At 45.7% G+C, this 20,029-nt stretch overlaps 1 protein-coding gene across 1 annotated transcript in view; it reads left to right on the top strand.

Moving 5' to 3' along the window:
* Nucleotides 1-17,996, top strand: part of dipk2ab (divergent protein kinase domain 2Ab) — a 42,968-nt gene extending 24,972 nt beyond the window's left edge. Inside the window, 3 exon segments of the mRNA XM_069159466.1 lie at nt 1-91; nt 93-244; nt 16,817-17,996. The exon segment at nt 1-91 is cut by the window's left edge and continues 100 nt beyond it. Of these exon segments, the coding sequence (XP_069015567.1) occupies nt 1-91; nt 93-244; nt 16,817-16,922 (349 nt within the window). The 3' untranslated portion in view covers nt 16,923-17,996.
* The last annotated feature ends 2,033 nt before the right edge of the window (nt 17,997-20,029 follow it).

Here is a 20,029-nt window from a genome sequence, read left to right as displayed (position 1 = left end):
CACCGTGGACCACAACTACTACGCCGTGTGCCAGAACCTGCTGTCGCGGTACGCTACGTGGCGGGGCACCACGGGGGGGCTCCTCCACGACCCCGCCCGCCCACCTCGCCAAAGACGGACAGCTCGACGCCCTGCTGGACGAGTGCACCAAACCCAAAAAGCGCTACGGCCGCTTCCAGGCGGCGAAGGAGCTGCGCGAGTACCTCACGCAGCTCGCCGCCGCCTCCTCCTCCGCCGCAGCCAGGTAATGAACGGAGCCGGCGTGAGCCTTTTTACGCACTGACAGACCTGGATCCTGAACTCTTTTAATCTCCGAACTCTTAAGATCCCGGTTCTTGTACATGATGTCATCCGTTTTCCCCCCCCCCCTCCCCCCTTCCGCGAGCCGGAGCGGGGTAGGTGTTAGGTCTTGCATCGGGAGGTGTAAGAATGAAACTTCAAAGCAGATTCGCTAAAGCTCTCGCTTTTTACCCGACTTTGCTCCGGCGGCGAGGAGGAGCGTGTCGCTACAAAAATTCTGGTTAGAGCCAGGATAGAGAAGGGGATAGAGGTAACGGCTGCCCTCCCAGGGTGGGCTGCCACCGCTGTGGGAGGGAGATAAGAAAGGGCTCTTGGTAAACGCATCCTTCACTGGACCCCGGGTTAACGTGAACCAGAGCGTCCAAGCAGCAGCAGCAGCAGCAGCATCACACAGCCCTGATCACATCCATCCACCCCCCCCCCACCCCCCCCCCACCCACACACACACACACACACACACACCGTCGACTCCTCAATCCATCAGAACAGTTGTGTTTCATAACATCGAACCTTAACAACTGTTTCATTGGGATTTTTTTTTTTTTTTTTTTTTTTTTTTTTTTTTTTTTTTAAATTTGAATTTTTCTTCGGGCTGGATTCAAATCGATGGATGCGTTTAAATTCTTTTTTTTTTTTTTTTTGCTCTGCCATTGGTTTTTTTGTTTCCCTCCCCCCCCCCCCCCCCCCCCCCCCCCCCCTCCCCCTCTGTACTGTTGGTGCTGCAGGAAAGCAAAGGTAGCATGAATCTCCTGCTGTCAGGCAGCAGGGAGGGCCGAGCCACAGCAGGTGGAGAGGAGAGGAGAGGCAGGAGGGTCGGGGGGGGGCAAGGGGGGAGGGGGTTTGCTTTTATCTCAAGAGAAAAAGAAAACCCTCGACGCCTACACAAGTGTAATTTCCTGCTACTCCAATCAAATCACTAGATTTTGTTTTTTTTCCAGGTTCCAGGATTGTGGCAATCATCTTTTTTTTTTTTTTCCTTCTTTTTGTTGTTGTTGTTGTTGTTGTTATTGTTGTTGTTGTTGTTTGTTTTTAATAGGAACCAGAGGGAGTGAGACAGCTGCACATAGGAAAAGCAAGGGGTTAATTGGACATCGGTGGTCCCGTGATGCAGATGTGCCTATACCAAAGAGGCTATTTGTTATAATAAGAACTTGGAGCAGTACAGACACGGTACCTTTCCCTCCAGTTGTTCCCCCCCCCACCCCCACCCCCCCACCCCCCTCACCACTAGAGCTGTCCAAAAGAACTTCAACGTGTACACCAATCTTACGTGAGCTTGGCAGACCTGCATACTGATTTCTTTTTTTTTTCCTCCTCCTCCTTTTCTTCCCTCCTCCTAAAGAACCAAATCGAAACGCGTCCGAGACGAAGATTGGCCACGTGTAATGTCACATGACCCCCTCCGCTCATTCAGCCTCCTGTACGATCGATAAGTGATCGATAAGACGTGTTTTCCTTCAACAGGGTTAAAAAAAAAAAAAAAAAGAGAAAGACTCGACTGAAAAGAGGGAAATGAAGTGATTCTCGAGGTGACTAGAAATCGGGATAAAGGCTCTTTCTCGGCAGGATAAATGAATCCTGCTGCGAGTGCAGTAAAGTCTCGTGACAAATCGCTGGTATAAAACTCCAGAACCGGCCGCTGACCTGCGCTTCTTAAAAAAAAAAAAATTTTGCAGCCCAGAAATCTCCGTTGAATATTTCAATGCTCGGCACCACTTAGAGGTTTGGCTTGATTTTTTTTTTTTTTTTTTTTTTGTACACTCGGCCGACCGACAAATTAAAGTATAATCACAAATATAGGCTCATCCGCTAATGGAGTCACGAGAGAGAGCTCGAGTAACCTGAGAAAAAAAAAAAACCCGTTTCTGGCTCCATATTCTTTATTTTCTTTTCTTTTTTTTTCTTTTTTTTATTTATTTTTACGTCAACTGTTTTGATGTTGTGAATCAGATGCTAAATGCCCAGTGGAGGTTTTTTTTTGTTGGTTTTTTTTTTTGCGTAGCACATTTGGTGGACCGGCCAATAATCCAGTTCAAATGAGCCAATCCAACTGGAACTAGAAAGAGCTTGACGTGATCCTTGCCAGTTAGGAAAAGCAATAAAGACGTGTTTTGGCGAGTGGATTTCTGATTTGCGCCCCCCCCCCCTCCCCCCTCCACCCTCCCTCTCCCGTCCTTTGTTGTGTCGGATATATTTCCGTTTCCTCAGTCTGGAGGATGGTCAACCTGGAGGGATCTGTTCATGCGTAACTAACTGTCCACTTTTGTACTGTAATTTTTCTTTTGGAGTATTATATCAGCGTTGTCTGATTTTTCCTGTGCCTTTCATTCAAAAGTTGTATTTACAACTTTTAGTGGGTTTAAATATTAAAATAAATGAAAATATATATATATATATATAGATATATATACAATTACATTCCGTGTGGACTCTTCTTGACTCCGTCTTTAACTTCTTTTCATTATCTCCCACGCAGACGATTTGGCTGTGACTCATACTGCCTTTTAAACTTTTGATTCACTGTGGCACAGCTGGATGCCGGTGTTTGCCAATATCTCTTCCCTTTTCTTTTTCTTTTGTTTGTTTCTTCTTCCTCATCCCTACTCGGGTTTTGATCTTTCATATCTTCATCTTCCCTCTAATTTGGATGCCAGCCCGAGTTCCCTTTGTTGTGCTCTCAACTCGACTCGTCGATGCGAGTCCTCTTCTTTTATCCCGATTCGGGGAGATCGTTTTGGTTTTTTTTTTTTTTTTTTGAATGGTCTACCGGGGCTGTGGATTTTTTTTTTATTTTTTTTTTTTTTAAATATATACCTTGGTGAAGCCTTTACAAAGACAATTAGATTAAATCCCCCAAAAACTCCAAACGTACAGGAAAAGCTTTACAATATAAGATCACAAGGCAAACACTGCTGTGTGCCCACACGCATGCAGAAAATATTCATCACCACTCGGGAGTCTATTTTTTAACATCTCTTTCTTGCTCATTGTGTTGAGTGTGTGTGTGTGTGTGTGTGTGTGTGTGTGTGTGTGGAGTGTGTGTGTGTGTGTGTGTGTGTGTGGAGTGTGGTCTTTGCTAATTCAATAGCTCTTCTGTGTCTCTGTCTGTCTCCAGCCAGCTCATGCTCGTGGCATAAAAGCCTGAGCAGGAACAAAGTAGTGCTCAAGCCAGGAACCAAAATTAGAAGCTTCATGACTTGACACTCTTTGCCACTCTTCCTCTTTTTTTTTTTTTTTCTTGCCGCACTCTTCCTCTCCTCTCTTCCTCTTCTTCACGGTCCTCTCTCCACCGTTTCCCTTCTCTGTAATTGTGCTTCTCTTTGACACACCCGCTGGTTTGTGCGGAGAGTTGATCATTGCGGTGAAGTGCTGGAGCTACACTTAGACCCAGCTGATGAATGGCTCCGGTGGGAGGTGGGGGGGGGGGGGGGGGCTACAAGAATACACCGCAGAAAATGAATGGGGGGGGGGGGGGGGGCAACCGGGGCGCTCGGCTGCCGGTCCTCACAGGAGTTTAAATAAACATGAGGCCGTTTTCGAGGCGGAGACACCGGGGAATTTATACGTCGGACATGGAATGGAAAATGTCGGCGGGAAGAAGAAGGAGGAGGAAAACAAAACAAAACAAATGAAGCAAACAATATGCTCGTGGCGGAAGGGCAATCTGGACATTTTGAAACTAAGGCAAATAGGACGCCGGAAATAATGTCCTCACTGCATTATCCATTATCCATTTTTTTTTTTTTTTTTTTTTTTTTGCAGTCTTAAGTTGTCAAAGCCAAAATGGAGACGAGAGCAGGTTTTTTTTTTTTTGTTTTTAACATACTGTTTTACAGCTGCTTTTTCAACCTCTACCCAAAGTAGGAGCAGACATTGTTCTAATTCCTATCTGCCAGTGGTTGAGGTGATCGATAGATAGCGTTACAAACCGGCAGGAAATGAATGTGCCGTCTTGTCATGTGACTACCTTTTCCCCATATCAGCAGGCTCAACGCAAATCCAAAGCATTTTTGAAATCCCCCCCCCCCCCCCCCCCCCCCCCCCGCCCCAACCCCATGAAATCCAGCTTATCAGCACAGAGGGAGGGGAGCAGGAGGGTGTCTGTCTGTGTGGGAGGGTGGGGGGGGGGGGAGGTGGGGCAGGAGGTGGGAAGTATTGTATAGTGTTCAGCAGCCATATTATCTAAATCTCTACATGACTTTAGCCTCGCCTGTCATATTCCAAACCTGGCAAACTGCTGATATCTTATTCAGGTCATAAACTGAAAGAGTGGAGGAGGGAGGGAGGGCGGGGGGAGGGGGGGGGGTGGGGGAGGGAGGGAGGGAGCCGCCATATGTTTGATTACAGCAACAAAAAGGGGATGAAAAATGAGCAACGACCAAAACAAAAAAAAAAACCAGAAAGTTTCTTGGTCGGTGTTTCTCGGCTAACGTGATGTACTGTAAAGTCTATTTCATGCTCTGGCAAGCCTCGGGGAGAGGAAGCTGTTTTTAGAAGCAGAATGACCCATATATATATATATATATATATATATTTATTTTTTTTTAGGGTCTGGTGGGGATAGATTTGGTCAGTGTTAAAGGGTGGGTTCAGAATAACGGCGTGCCAGGCTGTGTCGGGGTGCGCCTTCCCCCCCCCACCCACCCACCCACCCACCCCCCCCCCCCCCCACCCCACCCCGGTGCGCACGTGGCCCGTTTGTTACGGGGCTTTTCCGGTTTTGGCTGCAGCTCAACGGAGCAGGGCGCTCTGAAGACTCTTTGTGAAGCGCCTCCCTGGAAAATCATCACTAATGCAACGGCAGGAGATGCTGGAAGCGATGTTCCTGTCAGGCCGCTTACATCCCTTCAACATGCTTATGTCACTCTCGCATCTATTTATGCCGTATTTAGACGGCGCTTTGGTTCGAGGGCTTCTTTTTTTTTATTATTTAATTTTTTTATTTATTTATTTATTTTTATTTTTTTTTAAAACAAAGCTGTCGCACAATTCAGCCCAACAAAAAGATCCGCGGCGGAAGTTTGTTCACGTTTTGTCTAAAAAAAATAAATAAATACAGCCAGAGCACGGGTTATTTACTTTTTTTTTTTTTTTTTTGGGGGGGGGGGGGTAAATCAGTTTGATCTCCCTATTTCTGCACAGTCATGTCGTCCCGGAACCCGTCGGGGGAAAAGAGCAGAATTTAAAACCCAATTTTGTCACCAAAAACCAAAGGATATTCAGAGCGGGCTCCAAAGTGGCAAACCCCGCCGCGTGAAGCCTTGAATCCGGCATTTCGGTTGCCTCCATCTTGTTTTGTTTTGTTTTTTTTTGGGGGGGGGGGGGGAGCGTATTTGGACGAGAAGGTGGATCTGACTTTTTTTTTTGTTTGAAGTTCGTGTAAAATATCTTTTTAACTTTTTTTAATTAGTCCCTCTTACGTTCAGATGAATGCTAATTAACGGGACGTCGGCTCCGCGGGCGGTTTGACGCGTCGTTTCTGGTGAGACCGCGAGGCGCCCGGCGGAGCGGCGGAGATGAGAAATCGTGTGTCCAAAGTGAGAGAGGGAGGAAAAAAAAAAAAAAAAAAAAAAACCCAACAGAATTACTCAACTTGTCGAGAGGAACTGTCTGGAAATGATTGCGACACGGGCCGACTGAGACGAGCTGCTTTTCGCAGAGGAACGACGGTCAGAGGTTGTTCGTGACCGACGGAGATTATGAAACACGCTAATTTGCATATGACATAATATGACTTGCTGCAAAGTGAACGTTTCCACCGTCACTTCGCCTTTTTTTTTTTTTTTTTCCTTTTTACGTGCCGGGGGCGCGAATGCTCTATCAACTTTTATTTCTGATGGGTGAACGGAAATCATCCGGAAGTTTTAATCACGGCAAATACGACTCCTCCTCTTCCTCCTCCTCCTCCTCCTCCCACCGCCTTCATTCCACAACTGTCCTCCCTTACCTTTTATTTGTTCTTCCCCTCTGGCTGTGGAAAAGTTTAAACCTCCTCCCTTTCCACCTCCCACCTGCATACCTGCCAGGTGCCTCCTACATGATGTCTCCAACCTACACACACACACACACACACACACACACACACACACACACACACACACACACAGTGACTTCCTGTCCAAGCTACTGGGGAAGAGGTCACCGAGGTCGCTGTCAGGGGGCGGCTTATCCGGCGAGAGACACCCAACGTGCCCACAATCCCGTTACCCACCCGTGCAGCAGTTTAGATGCGCGTTATCATCTGCCTTGGAGGGGCTTGCTCGGACAGACGAGGAGCTACCCCCCCCCCCCCCCGACGCACACACACACACACACACACACACACACACACTCCCTGGGCACATTAGCTGACACCCAGGGCTATGATTATAAACATCATTTATTCAGCAGGCTCACTTACCCACGGCTCGCATTCATCTCCCGCTAAAGACAAAATATTATCCCCCCCCCCCCCCCCCCCCCGCCGCCGCACACCCACCCCCACCCCCAACCCGACGAATCAAATTCTGATGCGCACATCTGCTCGAAATCAAACGCTCTCATTTCAACGCGTCCGCGGCCGAGATAAGATCTTTTCTTTTTTTCTTTCATTCTTTCTTTTTTTTTTTTTTAAATCTTATCGCTCGCCATATGGCACGCCGCGAGTCAGACGAGACGTAATAAACGTTGAGAAAGTTGGGAGATGATGCCAGGTGACATTTGCGCTGATTGCGATAACCGTCGGTGTTTCCCACTTCAGAGGCGAGTGGGGGGGGGCGCCCGCCGCCGCCCGCCGCCGCCGCCACAATCGCGCACGCACACACACACACACACACACACACACTGTATGGCATTAAGGCCGACTGCCATGACCTTCACCTGCCCCCCCCCCCCTCCCCTCCCCCCCCCCCCCCACTCTGACAAGTGTACAATTGGATGAAAAGTTTTTATTCCGGCTGTTCAAAGGTTTTCATCTTTCGACGGCTTTGATTTGAAACACGGCCGGGGATAAATGTTTCAGAAACGACGCTCGAATAAACGCGACGCTCGTCGATCGTTGAAGTCGACGGCGGCGGAGCTGCTGAGGCCGTTTTATGTTTTTTTTGCTCCGGTTTTGATTAATGCTGCAGATACCGTTACTCATTTCAAATCAATCCAATACGGGGGTGGAGGGCGGAGGGGGAGGGGAGGGGGGGACGGGACAAAACAAAGCGCGAAGCAGAAAAAACAAAAAAAATATATATAATTATCTAAAGCACACTACACATCACCACCGTGCACTTATTCCCACAGTTCCCCCCCCCCCCCCCACACACACACACACACACACACACACACAGTCAGCTGCTGCTGCACAGAGATTTGCAGCTTGCATGTGCAAGCAGATCACTCCCGGAGAAACCGCGGTAACAAGCAAGTCGAGACCGTCGCCGAGGTACACGACGCGCGGAGGCTCGCGGCCGGCTGGACAGCAATTTTCGTCGAGTGGTTTTGTTGTCGTGACTGCCGAAGCGTCGCCCCTTTTTTTTTTTTTTTTTTCTCACAAGTGTGCGTGAGAGACCGTCCACGTGTCGAGACAAAACATGACCCCCCCGTCCCCCGTCTTCCTCCGCCAGCGGTCCGCGCATTCTCATTTTAGGCTTCCCTTCTGTCGTTGGAGAAAAAAAAAAAAACCCAAAACCCTGTGAAGTTCAAGAGTTCTTTTCATCTAAAAACAGTTTTTCCTCCGCTCGATTCGCAGCGTTTCGCAGTTCGTCCTTCGGTTTAATCCTCGCGGATAAATTGTTGGTCGTTAACGGATCCCGCGTGTTTTCGTATCAAAATTATTTTTTTTAAATTAAAAAAAAAAAAAAAAGAGGCAGGTCGGGGCGAGAGTTAAAGGAAGTTGTAAGAGTTCGGCCTTAAAAGCGACGCGGCGGGTAAATTGGACGTTGACTGGCCAATCAGAGGCTCAGCAGCGACCGAATGAAAGTGTCGGTAATTAGAGCCCCGCAGTTTTTCCTCTCCCGGGCCGTCGGTGTAAAATGTGTTTGGATTCCTCTTTTACGCGTTGAACCCGGGTTCGGCACGGGGTTCAATTATACAGGTGAAACGCACGTGTTGCTTGTTTTTTTTGTTGTTTTTTTTCAGGCACGTTTTCCCGCAGGGATAAATGCCGAAGTTGAAACTTGCCCTCGCTGTGACATGAAAGCTTTATTGATCTTTCTGCAACTTTGAGAGTCGGGGGGGGAAAAAAATGATGGAAATCAGAACAAGTGTCGTGATTTTTTTTTTATTTTTTTTTTGTGGAACTGATTAAAATGACGAAACTCACTTCGCTCCTGCTCCTTATTAGATTCGGGGTAAGTTTGTTTTTTTTTTTTAGTCGCGTAGAGATCGGCGTTAGACGTCGTAGCCGACGCCCGTGGAAAATGTCGACGTTCCCAACAGCCTCGTCCCGTTCCCTCGGCGCCTCTGCATTTCCTTCGTTTGTTCCCTGTGACGCTCCCTCCGCCTGTCGGAGGTCCCCGGTCTGTCCCCCCGTCTCTGTCTCCGCGTGTCCAATCTCCTGCCGGTGTCTTTCCCACCTCGCCTGCCGCCGGCTCCCCCGATCGGCCCAACCCGCAGCCCGCTGCAGCCGTGTTTTTAATTGCCGGATCAGTCTGCGGATGATTCCCGAACCCGCATAAATAATCTCTTGTAATTGACGTGCGGCTCCGACGTCGGTTTTAATGTGGAGTCGGTGTGTCCGCCCGCGTAGCGCACGTTCACGGGTGATTAAAAAAAAGCAGAAATCTTTTATTTATTCAAGCAGATACTGGGTTAGTTGTTGAGTGGGCTGCAAATGGCTCAAGGAGATCCGGCCAATTTAATCCGCGCGCACGCGTGTTTATGTTTGGGTATTTGTGCGTCGGCGCCAGCAAGAGACGAGGATAAATATGTCCAATAATTGATATGTAGTTCGGCGTAGCCTTGGTTTAATATGTATTTTATATCTTCTCCATGTCTTATGCGTGTACGTCCATGTGTGATAGATGCAAAAAAAAAAAAAAAAGAAGCTTTAAAGCAGATACCGGGTTAGTTGTTAAGGGAGATGACAATAAATACGGCCTATATTCTCTTTGTAATATAATTATAAAAAAAAAAAAAAAAAACATTAAACCCGAAAGCCGCTGCGATTTGAAATCTCCACGAGATGTGAAAATCCAATCGGGGTATAGCGAAGCCAAAATGAGAAGCCAAAAAAAAAACAACTTTCCACGTTTCATTCCCACACTTGTCCTTTTCATGATGAGCAATAAGAACGTCAACATCGATGCGTCATAATGAATTAACGGTCTCGCCGAGCCAAACCGATCAAATTAGAAAAAGAAAAAAAAAAAAAAAACGCGTTCTGGAGCCCGACCGGCTCGGATCCACACCCCCTCCCCGACGACGCGAACCGATGATGAATTGAACGGGGCGAAGAGCCGGACGCTGATGCGTCGGCGCGATCGCGGACGGTCTCGGGGGTACGAGCAAGTGAGTAAGTCTGGTGTCGGATGCAGCGTGGTAATTGCCGGTCCGCTAATCTGATGTACTTTGGATGATAAAATAGGATGAGAGCAGAATATAACAACTCAAATTACCAGAACTACTTTTTTTTTTTTTTTTTTTTTAAACCTGTGGCAAATAACGATTCTATTCACATCCACGACCAATTGATGAGGGGAATGAAGGGTATCGTCGGGGAGGCGCCCGGATGAGATGAAATCTAATGCCGAAATAAAGCAGCGCAAAGGATTAGATGTGGCGAGGTACTCGCAGATTGCAGGAACAAAAGGATTAGCCGGAGAGAGGGATGTGGGTCACACCCGGCAGATAGCGAAACCGGCCAGTCAGCCTGCCGCCCCCTCCGCCCCCCGCCCCCCGGGGCCTTCCCATTATCCAACCACCCAGTGCCGGGGGGGGGGGGGGGGGTCACATTTAGAGGTTAGAAAGGGGTTGTGTGTTTTTTTTATTTATTTACAGGGAAACATCTGTCTGCTGAAACCGGTCAAGTGTTTGTTTTCACACCCTTGTAAATGGGACTTTTTAAGACTTCATGGTGCAACTTTCTCAGGGTTTTTTTTTTTTATATTTTTTTTTTTTTTTATGGATCCGTCCGGAGAGACGCGCATTTCCGGGGCCGCGAGCTTTGACCCGCGGCCCAGAGGACAAGTCATCAAGGGGGACAGTCCGACAGACTGGCGGGAGGATCACGCCATCGAGCTGCTCGTTAACCTCACGGCATGAAACGCACCCGAGTATCACGAAAGGGACGCTTTGAGGGACGCGGCGTGTTCAGGATTCCCCGGTTGCGGTCTGGGAAATGGATCATAAGCACATTAACAGGCAGTTTAAGCAAAAACCACATCAAACCGGGCTCGTCATCGCCGGTTTTTATTTCCCGATTTATCTGTCAAATATACACTCATTTTCAAAATAATAATAATAAAAAAAAAAAAACACCACGTCGAGGGATAACGCACATAAAAGGCGGGTACAATGCTGGGATTTATCGTCTGCTGCTGTTAAAGGACAAGTGAGGGTAGATGATATCACGGCGCGGTAATTACTCTGACGTGGCCTCGCCAGCAGCCTCAAAAGACGCCGATTTCTTTCCTCAAACACAAGGAGGTGAGACGGGGCCGCGGATCTGATAGGGTGTCGTGGCGGGAAGCGGCCTCAGAAACAACCTCCTTTTTCTTTTTCCTTTTTCCTTTTTTTTTTTTTATATCTGATGGGATCAGTGGGAGCACAGGAAACTCAGTGACCTACATCTCCTCCAGACAGACATCTGTTACCTTCCGTTGCACACCCTGGGCCAAAGTGAGAAGTACCAATTACTCTGATAAACCTCTCTGGCAGCAGACTCCTCGCAGCCACCGTAACTACGAATGCTCAGGTGGAATATTACATCCTATGCGCAAAGCATCATTTTTGAAGAGGATTTTTTTTTAATTTTTTTTAATTCAAATGTTGCCATCTGCAGCGCGGGGATAATTTACAAAGAAGGCGCAGCGGGAGGGGGAGGGGGGGGGGGGCGGGGACGCGGGACAGAAGGAGGAGGGATGATTATTATTAGTGTATCATCTCGAGTAGATTGGTGCGTTCGGTCTTGTGTTCTAAACCCTGCAGGTCGGAGAATAAGAAAGAGGATTACAACTCGGGGAGCCGAGTGAGATTAAACAAGCGGCTGACTCTTACTCTGCCGTCTCGTTCTTCAAACTCATTCCTTCACCCCGACTCGGGACAACGCGGCGAGTGATTACAAAACTGTTACACTGATTACTACGGGTCGCATTCGGGAGACGTCGCAGAGCACAAGGAGTGCGTGTGCGTGTGTGCGTGTGTGTGTGTGTGTGTGTGCGTGTGTGTGTGTGTGTGTGTGTGTGTGTGTGCGACCGTGCTCCCTCCGTAGCGATCAACCATTAATAATCAAAGGGAACAAGTAGCTCAAAGAGAACAATCAACCAATGCGGCTCCGCCACGTCGCCATGGCCCGATTGTGCCCCAGTGATCGCGCAAATCAATGCTTATAAATAGACATCGGCCATCGGTGGGATGTATTTCTAAAAATATGCACAACCGTCATCGCGGGACGGGACTGATCTAAACGTCTACAAAACTAGGATTTTCGTCAGGGGAAAAGTCATTCCAAGAAGAGCGGGGGACTTAATGAAGTCAAATCAAACCTACGAGAGTTTTGCTTTTAAGTTGCTCATTCAGAGTGAGGAGAAGATATCCTTTCGGCAATTTTAGACTGGTTTGTCTGAGTGTGTGTGTGTGTGTGTGTGTGTGTGTGTGTAGAAATGATCAGGTAGGGTCATGTTTGCAAACCTCTCCCCGCTCACTTGAGAGAATAATTCCACTAATGAATAACTAACACACTCCATTTCGCTCGTGCTCTTGGCCCTTTCAAAAACAACCTAAATGCCAGCTATCGCACGCCGGCTCGGAAGTCGGCGTGGGTGTCGGAGGGCAGTGGAAGTCGATGCGTCTGAAATCGGGGAGGGTGGGGAAACCGGCCCTCTCGGCGGACGTAAGAATCGCGGCCCGGGTTGACATTTCCTGCTTCGGAACGGGCACCAAAGCGGTCCGCAGCGGTCCAGCTGATGCGATAGGCTGTCCTTCAACTCAATTTGCCGGGCTGTGGTAAAGTGGCAGCATTGCGCACGGGCTTAGAAATGATTTAAAGGACGTGTAAACAAAGCGGGAACCGTATGCCTGAGGGCTGATAACGAGGTTTAACAAGGCTGAAGAACACCCAATTGAGCAATCTCCTTAAATTCTCCAGCGTCATCTGAGGCCAATGTTCCCTTCAGGTCATCCCTCAAGTGGCGCCGTTTTGCGACGCTGGATTTCTATAAATGACCAACTAACACCGGCTGTGACGAAAATGAAATATTATCCATTGTGAAAAAGACGAGCGCTGTTTTTTTTTTTTTTTTTTTTTTTTTTTTTTTTTAAAGGAAATAGTTTATTCAGAGAAAAGCAAAGAAGCAATGAATTTCTAATGTAGTTCTGTGGCAAATTTGTTCTGGATTCACTTGCGAGGAAATCAAAGGGTTAAGACTTTTAGAGGGGTGTGTGTGGGTGGGTGTGGGGGGGGGCGGTGTTGTGTACGTGGAAAGCAAGTCTGAGCCATGGTAAACACTTGAACACACTCAAGCGACTCCTTATCTAAGTATGGCAAGTGCGAGGGTTCATCTTATTAGACTTTCAGAAATAGACTGGAGTGAATCTCTCCCCTCGTATGGAGAGATTGGCAGTGCAGTCAGGGAAGTGATTTCAGCACTGCATAGAATTGAATTGCTGGGGGGGGGGGGGGGGGGGGGGAGGAGAGGGGGAGGGGGGGTTGGTTAAGCAAGGGGTTTAATTTGCTCTGGAGTGTGTATTCTCATACCGATATGCCAAAATGTAATTGGAGTCGGTACAAGAGCCGTTCGTTTTCATTGGAGATTTGAGGGTGTTCAGTTGAGATTTTGCTCCGTGTGAATAGTATCTATCCAAACAGTATGTTTTACCTCGCCTCGACCAAGATCGGCGCGCACAGTGGAAATCACCGGATAGGCGAACGTATAAACGATAGGTGTCTGTGGAGATTCAGTCTTAATCTGGTGCGATCATATGAACATTCAGCTGTATTCATTCACCCCTTCCCTTACCTCCCCCCCCCAAAAAACAAACAAAAAAACAAAGCCAAATACACGTCCATTGCGTCTGATTGGCTGGGGTTGTGACATATGGAGATGAATGTCAGTAAACACGGGTGCACACACACCGAGTCACAGCCACTTCCCACACACCTCTCCCAGTGTGATTCCCGTGTAATGATCTGGGGAGTCTGGACAGCCGTCTGCTTAGCTTCACGGCGCTGTAGGGGGGCTGAGCCGAATGAGAAATGAGTGGGGGGGGGGGCAGGGGACAGGAGGACAAGACGGGAGGAGAAGGTTTCCTTTTTCATCCTGGCAACTCTCTCCATCCTGTGCAGAGATGTGAGAAATTAACAAACACAGCCTCCCACAGAGACGAAAAGAGGTTTAAGCAAAAAAAAAAACAACAACAAAAATCTTAATAAATGACGGCGGTTCACTGAACTCGCTCGCGAAATCAACATCTACTGCTAAGATAAGAAAACCACAAAGAATCATCTCACTGCGATTTTATTTAGAGCATCATTACAAAATAAAAAAAATAAAATAAAGCTAATGATTGTAGTTTGAGCCAATTACACGAATGACACAAATCCTATTATTCTAGATGGAAAACAAAGAGGGCATTCCTTGGGTTTACCGATGCGGAAACACAAAATGCCCTCTGCAGCTCTCGGCCCCTTTATGAATATTTTAAACGCGTTGTTACAGTGAAACCGAAAACATTAAGGTTAAAAAGACATCAAGTTGATCTTTTTTTTGGGGGGGGGGGGAGGTTAGGACCCTCCAGACTATTCAGTGGAGTTTAAAAGTCTGCCAGGACTTGCAGTTGCGAAATCAGTCGATCGGAAGCACACAACTGCTGGTTTAAGTAGGCCACTCATGCTGGGTTGTTGCTCCATTGTTGTTGGTGGCTACTGGGGAAGTTGCTGGTTTAGCAGGAGGAAAGACTGTGGTATTTATATGCTTCTTGGCACAGCTGAATGGGGAAATCCTGAAGGGGATGGGGACTTCCGTCCTCTCCGACAGGATCCAGAGGTGCACAAAGAAAGAGAAACCGGTTGGGGTGACAAACTCTGGGACTCTTCTCATCATGAATTTTTTTTTTTTTTTTTTTTTTTTTTGCTCCAGTCACGAGGACACAGAGAAAGAGGAGGTGAGGGTTTTGGGGGGTAAGAAGCTTATTGGGAATACAGGGTCTATTATCTCAGGAGAAATAGAAAGAAAAAAAATTTAGAGGAGAAGGGGATAAAGAAAGAAAGAAAAAAAAGCGTCGAGGAGGAAAAACAGTGGAGGCGGGGTTTCAGAAAAAAAACTAAAAAAAAACTAAAAACCTGGAGGGCTCTATAATCCAAAAATGAGAGAGTTGTGACTGCTAGGCACTCAATCTGACAAGATGCATTAAAGCAATTGAAGAAAGGGAGGAGGCAAAGCCAGATAAGAGGGCTGCTTCCAGGAAAAAAAAAAAAAAAAAAAGAGAGATGGGATGATGAGCTGGAGATGTGACAAAAGAGACTGCTGGAAACCAGCCATCAACAGATCCATGAAACAATGGCACCATCCTGGGCAAAGCACACAATCACTGGGATTAGGCTGTGTGATACACTTTCATTCAGTCTTTCTGTGCTATGAACCTTAAAAGAACAAGTTTCTCCATTACAGACAAAAATCAATTTTAAGTAAGTCTATAAATTGCGGTTCCACACCATAAATTGTTATTGTGTTGTTAATATAAAAAAAAAAAAAAAATCTCCCTGCAGTCAATCAATACACCGTTTGGCTTTGTAGCGATAGATAAAATACATTTAAAAGTTTATAATAATAAAAAAATAAAAAATAAAATCTGTTGTGGAAGAAACCTAACTTTCAATTTCAGACGAATAAAAGTTTGTTTTTGTTCCTAACAGCCCAATTTGGATGAAGGTGCCAGAAGTAGGCAGGCCTGACAGAAAATCCTGTCAGCTGTGGTTGAGGATTATAATGCATTTCTTTCCGAGGAAGACTTCAATATTTTGGGGAACGTACTTATTTGTTTTCTCGCCGAGAGTCAGATGAGAGGTTATGAGTTACATGCTATTGCCAGCGTCGCATATGCATATATAATATGATGATAACAATATTTACCATGGCGACCATTTAGTTTAGCTGGTTGACGGGCTAACGTTTGCTGATGCCGCCGCCACCGTTTGCCGGGGAACCTCGGGGCGATGAACTTTAGCGTAAACTCTGCATTTTTCTGATTCTTGTCACAGTTGTAAGGCCTGAACTACTTCCAGCTTTTCTTCCCTCATAACATAAAGTCCAGTAGGGCCCGATTTATTGATCCACAACGATGTTCAGAGATGGGGCTCAATATTCTGTCAACGTGAAACACCAGCAACTTCATTTACTTTTCCAATTTGGTAAATATTCAGATTATCCAGATTACTATTATTATTTTTTTTTTTTTTAACTGTATAGGGTTGAACTTTAGTGCTTAAAATGACATTCATTTTTGTCCAAATTTGCACCTTCTAAAACCGACGTGAATACAGCAACACAATTGTGATATAATTATTTGGTCAATCACATTTTTTTGGGGGAGGCTTTTGCGCCTCTCGGGACCGAGCCTGTGCGCCGCCGAGCAGGGTATCGCCCCCCCCAAAAAGAAAAAGGTTACTTCGGTTTGATGCTAATTCTGAACGAAAACACGTTCACGGAGCGTGACGGCAAAACTCAGCCCGCGCAAAAGTTTGCAGGGAGGAAAACAAGCGCGCTGGGGTCGAGGGTTCAGGCTAGAAAAGCGGTATCGTTCTGTCAAAGCGTTTTATTTAACCTGCCCACGTGGTTCGAGTTGTTGATGTTTCAAGTGGGAGCAGAAGGATTTTTTTTTTGATTTTTTTTTTTTTTTTTTAGTCCCAGTGAAAAGATGACAGTAGAGACTCATTGCCCAAAGAGCGGTGTCTGTTTGTGCCAGATAAATCTTGCCCACCCTGCGGCATAACTTTATATTAATTTGAAGTGGTGGATTCTTAGACAAAAAAAAAAAAAAAAAACTGTTGAGAGAGAATGTTCAAATTAAAATGCTAAATATTTAATGTCACTCTTATGCTGGGACTTCCAATTTATTATGCAATTATTTGATATGACGACTTTCTTTTGAAACATAGCTATTTCATTTTGATGTCGCGCAGCTGTCGGATTCAGCTGTTATTGCGAGGTCTTGTCTGGGATCCCACATCATATTACACCGACAAATTACATCTTCCACGAAGTCTTCACAGGTGAACGGACGGTCGCTGGACTTTAAACAACAGGGAATTTAAGCTTCACGCGCCGCCTCGACTGAACTTCACATGCTGAAATGCATTTTTAAAAGTGGCTTCTTTCTATTTTTACAGCATTGCTCAACAAATCCAACAGACGGAAGAGGAGCAGTTGTGGAGAAATGAGGGCAGACGACTCGAGGAAAAAAAACAAAAAAAAGGCAACAAACTGTTTGGATGACTACACTTACTGAACACACACATCATCAGTGTAATCTTTTCCCCAGAACAATGTTGTTGATGCAGATCTGGCTGCCGGTGACATGCGGAGAATGTTTCGCATTCGTTCCTGCGTGAATTGGTGTCAAAAAGCCTCCGAGGCTTCTTAATCCTGCTACATCAAAATAGGACACGTTTCCCATAAATTACAATGGTGTCGTCGCATAATTACTGTGGCCGACGTGTTACATAAACAACTGGATGATGCTTGAGTGAATATGTATAAGGTGTGACTTTATGGTGGATTTTGAAGGGTGTTGGAGGAGTTTTTCTGATGACCATATGCTTATTACGCGCGCACGCGTGACTTTTGTGTAATGAGAACACTCGCGTCGAGCAGGTGCATTGATTTTTTTTTTTTCTCCACACATCAACAATGGCTCACCAGGGTTTAAAAACAAATCATAATAATTCCGCGCAAGTAACACGACGTACGTATTAACGTAAGTTAAATACGTTACATGAAGTGACTTACTCACATTACTTAAAATACATGTATTTTGCTTTCTCACGGGCTTAAACCCTCATCTCCCGGGTGAAAATTCAGGGTTTGGATCATCCCGACGACCCCCAAACTCCAGCCCAACTTGGACATCATCATCGTTTGTGCTTTGTCACATGACCTCCTTCTTCAACCCCGGTCATCTGTGCGTGTGCTTTTCACGCTTGGGCAAAGTGAAACGCGACACTGGCACGTATCGTCTTGTGGAATGACGACTACATTACACACTTGTTCTTGTTCTTGTGACTGTGAATCTGCAGGTAACTGCAACCGGATTCCGATTTCAAACTCACTCATATGTGATGGTGGAGAGCAAAACAGAGCGAGAACAGAATATTCATAACGTAATCCAACAGGTGCAAACGTGGCTCCGAATTTATGCTCACAGGTTTCTCCAAGTTTACCTTGTCAGGTTAAAAGGTGATAATGTCAGTGTTGTTTTTTTTAAAGCTTAAAATGGTTTAACATCCAAATACACATGAAGTAGCTCACACAAACAGGTTTGTAATAATCTTCAATAAAATTGCATTTAAATTGAATGAATGTCTTGTTGTTATTATTTTTTGTGAGTAAAGGATCTTCCTTTCATGTTCACTTCTTTTTTTTTTTTTTTTTTTTTATTGGCTCACCCCTTTACCCAAGTTACTTGCCTCGATCTGAGTGAGAGCAACATTTGGAGATATAATCTTATTTGCTCAGTTACGGTAGAAAAGTTCTCCAACCCTCGTGTCTGTGTGTTCAGCCTCGATCTGGAAACTGGAGTCGGTTAGCTCAGCTTTGCATTGGAACTGGAAACTGACTAAACAGTGTCTAAAGGTCACTAAGTAACAATGACACTCCTCTGTGCACAGATGGAAGTTATGTGCTTTAGATATTACTTGGTGAACGGCGGCCGGGAGCAGTGACCTCCAGAGCTCATATCCAACACAGGGCAACCAGCGAGGACTCCGTCCACCCTGTAATAAGTCCCATTTCATCTGAAGACAAAAATCTCAAAATGTTGACAATATCCATTTTTCTAATTTCTTCAGGCAAAGACAGATTTGTTTTGTGTCAGCATGTGGTATTGTCAAATAACCCACTTCAAGATGTGCAACTAGTCTTTCAGTGCCCAATTCATTTTTTTGCAACATATGTACTTGTCTCTGCTTATATGTGTGCCTTCTGTCCAAATTTAAGGACTTTGCAGCAGCAAAATGTCAATGTCAGAGCACAGCTGGAGCTTTTTTCAATCCACTTCAGATATTTTGCTTGATGAGCATTAATGCCGCTTTATCTTTTGCGCGAGAAAATATTCTCCCTCAGACGTGTCAGGCTGGAGGGACTGATCTGTTTTACTTGTGATATGTCCCTCTTCCCTAACGGCAGCTGGTATTATATGTTACTGTCATTCTGAAACTGCTAATTTATGCGGTGTTTATGCATCTTACCGAGCAATGTCAATCCCGAGGCTTTCCAGGGGACCCGATAGGTGTCCCTCTCTCTCCAGCATTATGAAAATCAGCCACAGCTTAAGCAATGCAGAAAAGCATGACAGTTTTTTGTATAATTACTTGTATACAAGGAAAGATCCAGAAAATGCTGGCATGCGTCATTAGCTGCAGATACATGGACACAATCTCAGGTTTATAATTTGGTACAATAATGCTCATCAAGATTTTTTTCTTTTTGTTTTTTTACTGCTTAATTTTACAATCTTGAAAAAAGAAAAAAAAAAAGGCATATTGTTAAAATGTGGGCTGTAAATGAAGGGGTGATATGTTTAATATGAAGATACCACAGATGGACAATCACAGCCTGCAAGCTTGCTGGTCTTCCACTGGTAAGTAGTCTTCATAAGCAAAAACATGAAAATGAAACTGTGAGCTGACCAGATATATCAACTGTACCTGCCTCAGATTATTTAAAGGAAAAACAAATCAACGGTGTCTGTATCTTTGGCAGTTTTATTTCATCAAGCGTATTAGCTTTTACAACTCGGTGGCGGAAGATCGTAAATATTTCTGTGATTTTCTGGCACCTCTGACGGAACCTTCGTGACACCTCGCTGAAAAGTGGCATAATGGACGCTGGTAGGTGGCTCTTACAAACAGATACTGATGCAAACACCCATCTACAAGCAGGGTCCATACATTATGTCGAAGCTACAGCGCAAACAAACTGACACGCAGTTTTTGTGATGTACTAAATTCCAGGCACTTTATTTATATCCATCAAGCTAATTAGTGTGAATCGGATCCAAATACTGAGAGGTTCTTACAATGTTTGGACAATTATAAATACATAAAGCGCCATCTGCTCAACACTGCCAGGCGACCAGTGGCAGCTGAAATGGAGCAACATTTTTGCCAACTACCTACTTCGATCTGAGTTTTCATCACATGAAAATATAGGCTGCTACGGTGATTTATGTCGACTCAGCCTTAAGAGTTGCGGCCTCCAGACAGCTGAGATATTACAAGTGTTGTGTTGTTTCTTAAGGTTCCCATTAAGACCTTAAGAATAGCTGCATTCCCAATAGCTGTACGTTAAACCCGTTTATTTAAGTGTGTGAATGTATTGTAAGC

Source organism: Embiotoca jacksoni, unplaced genomic scaffold, assembly GCF_022577435.1.
Source record: "Embiotoca jacksoni isolate LCO1_2020_lvr unplaced genomic scaffold, fEmbJac1.0.p SCAF_25, whole genome shotgun sequence".
Classification (NCBI taxonomy): Eukaryota; Metazoa; Chordata; class Actinopteri; family Embiotocidae; genus Embiotoca; species Embiotoca jacksoni.
The sequence above is the reverse complement of the archived record's forward strand: the minus strand, read 5'-3'. Positions and strand labels throughout refer to the sequence as shown.